Raw genomic sequence first — 2,610 nt, 5'->3', positions numbered from 1 at the left:
CATAATTAGCAACAGTTAAATGGAGTTATTAAAAACGGCGGTAAAAGCTGCTGCGTTTAATGGAACAGACACGCGTTTATGAGCCGCGACTCAGTCGTTGGCAGCTCCACGTCACGGCAACGGAACGATGGCGGCAACTAGAGGAGAAGAAGAATTTAGTCTTGGCATTCTGATTTAATCCCAGCCTTCTGTTTTAATCCCGGTGTTCCATTTTAATCCCGGCGTTTCGTTCTAATCCCTGGTCCTGTTTCCTCAGGTTGACCCTGAGAAAGGAATTTCTCTGAGGTTTCCTCGCTTCCTGAGAATTCGAGACGACAAAAAACCCGAGGACGCCACGAGCGGAGCTCAGGTAGGTCAGCTGACCTGAGGTCAGGTGTCGTCACATTAAAACCTCAGAGATGAGATTATTCAGGGTCAAGTTTGAACCGTCCAATCACAGTTCAGGGCTTGTGTCAGGTGGTACGACTGCAGCAGCTCCAGTTTATGTTCAGATTAATCTTTCAGTTATCGAGACAAAAAATACAGGTCCAATTAGCTGGATCAGTGTCTCCCCCACAGTGCCCCCTGTCTGACCACTGCTGCACTGCAGCATCGTCTCAGAACAGTTTGTTTCTGGTCTGGAAAACGTCCAGAAAGTTCTCCAAAAGTTTTAGAACACAGTCAGAAAAATGAAAACAAACTCTCCAAAATGTACCAGGTGTCGTTGACATCGTCCAATCACAGCAGCAGCAGCAGAACAGGTGGTTCTCACATACATTTGAAGGGTTTTTTTTTTTTTTTCTTTTTTTTTTTTAATGATGCCCCCAAAAAAGAAAAACTTTTTTTTTTTTTTTTCTTCCCTGCCAAAACCCAAACTGTTTTCGCCTTCATTAGACGTGAGTTGAGTTTCCACTTCCTGGAGCCGCCATCTGCCTCCACCCGTCCACGCTCTTCATGCTCGTTAGAGTCCAGGCCTGAAGTGAGATCTCTGTCAGGAGGCAACGACAAACTCCATAAAACGACACTGGTTTCAATTAGGAGACGTTTGTTCCACCCCGACTGGGATGAAGGAAATTTTTTTTTTTTTTTTTTTTGTGGGTGTTTTTTGTTAGGGAGGAATAATTTGGAGTCTTATTGTTTGTCGTTGAGTCGACGGCTGAGACGGAAACAACGTTAGGAACCAGAGAGTCTGGTGTCATGACCCGTCATTTAATCCAGAAAATGGAATGAAAATGGATGGAATATTTTTTTTTTTTTTTGTTTATTTTTTTTCCTGGGTTCTTGACTGTAAAGTGAGCTGAACATCTGAGCAGAAACTCCTGAAAATCCTCAAAGAAACGACTCTGTTTCCCTCTGGAGAGGGAGAAGAAAAAAAAAGACGGAGAAGAAAAACACCCCCCTCCATCCCCCCCTCGATTATGTCGAGTTCTCCCTCATCAGTCTGAAGCCTCCAGGCCAGCGCCACCACCTGCCCTTGAGTAGAACAAACAGATCCTGCAGATCTTTCCTCACGTCTTCTCCGGGGGGGGGTTTATTAAACTCTTGTCAGTTCTACACCTCCTGGAACCTCTCGGTTTTACCGAATCACGTCGCTGAAACGTGCGTTCAAACGTTTCAGCCTGATTGGCGTTCGTTTGAGTCATTACTTAAAGTCTTAATGATTGATTGATTAATGCCTTAATTGATCGATCGTCCAATTCAATCATCATTCGACGCGATTGCGTCGCTGTTCGGAGCCAAGGTGTCCGTTTGGGAACCACGCAGCGTTTATAAAAACTCCATCAGGATCGTTCTGGATCCTTCTCATTAGTCACCGTCTCGACACAACAAACCCCTGGTTCGAGGACAGGACCTGGACGCGGTCTCGCCGTCTCAGGCCTCGATCGTTTTACTCCAAAGTCTGGGATATAAACAATCAACATGTCACTGATACGACTTCTTCTTTTTTTTTCCCCTCTCTCCATCCATCCCATCCATCCGTCTGTCCGTCCCGCTCCATCCGTCCTTTTTTTTGTTTGTTTTTTTTTATTACAGATTGCAGATTTGTACCAGAAGCAGCAGCAGATCCAGAACCAGGGGGAGAAGGCGGACCTGGAGGACTACTACTGATCACCTGCGGTCGTCCACCAAGAATATTAATGAATGACAAAACTGTCCTGTGATTGTAAATAGTCTTTGTCTGTTCCTGTTCTCTATTTTTTGTCTGTTCCTGTTCTCTATTGAAGTGTTGAAGAAGACGAAAAAAAAAAAATAATAATAATAAAGTCCTCTGCTGGTTCTAACTGGCCTTTCTTCTCTTATTGATTTATCACAGCAGCGTTTCTTTTTTTTTTTCAACTCACAGCCCACTTTCTTTTCAGAGCCAACCCTCCGTGAGTCTCTCACTGCATATGGTGCACATAAATTCCAAATGCCCAGATCAACTCCCACCTCCTGGTAATAGCTCTCCGTCAAGAATTCACTCTGCAACAAAAGAAAAAGAAAGAAAAAAAAAAAAAACCACACACACCCAAGAAAAGCCTGCTCTCAGAATACCAACAGACCCGTGTTCTGCTGGGGAATATCCAACAGGTGGCAGCGGTGTGTGTGTGTGTTCAGAGAGGACGGACCAAGGAGATTCAACCCAGCTGC

General features: G+C 44.6%; 1 protein-coding gene across 1 annotated transcript in view; it reads left to right on the top strand.

The window, feature by feature from the left end:
* The window catches only part of lig1 (ligase I, DNA, ATP-dependent), a 43,209-nt gene extending 40,948 nt beyond the window's left edge, over positions 1-2,261 (top strand). Inside the window, exons 28-29 of the mRNA XM_025052454.1 lie at positions 257-349; positions 2,014-2,261. Of these exons, the coding sequence (XP_024908222.1) occupies positions 257-349; positions 2,014-2,088 (168 nt within the window). The 3' untranslated portion in view covers positions 2,089-2,261. The remainder of the gene's footprint in view (positions 1-256; positions 350-2,013) is intronic.
* Positions 2,262-2,610: the final 349 nt, after the last annotated feature.

This window comes from Cynoglossus semilaevis, chromosome 20 (genome assembly GCF_000523025.1).
Source record: "Cynoglossus semilaevis isolate Cse_v1.0 chromosome 20, Cse_v1.0, whole genome shotgun sequence".
NCBI classification, from domain to species: domain Eukaryota; kingdom Metazoa; phylum Chordata; class Actinopteri; order Pleuronectiformes; family Cynoglossidae; genus Cynoglossus; species Cynoglossus semilaevis.
Note: the sequence above shows the minus strand (reverse complement) of the source record. Positions and strands in the feature narration are given on the sequence as shown.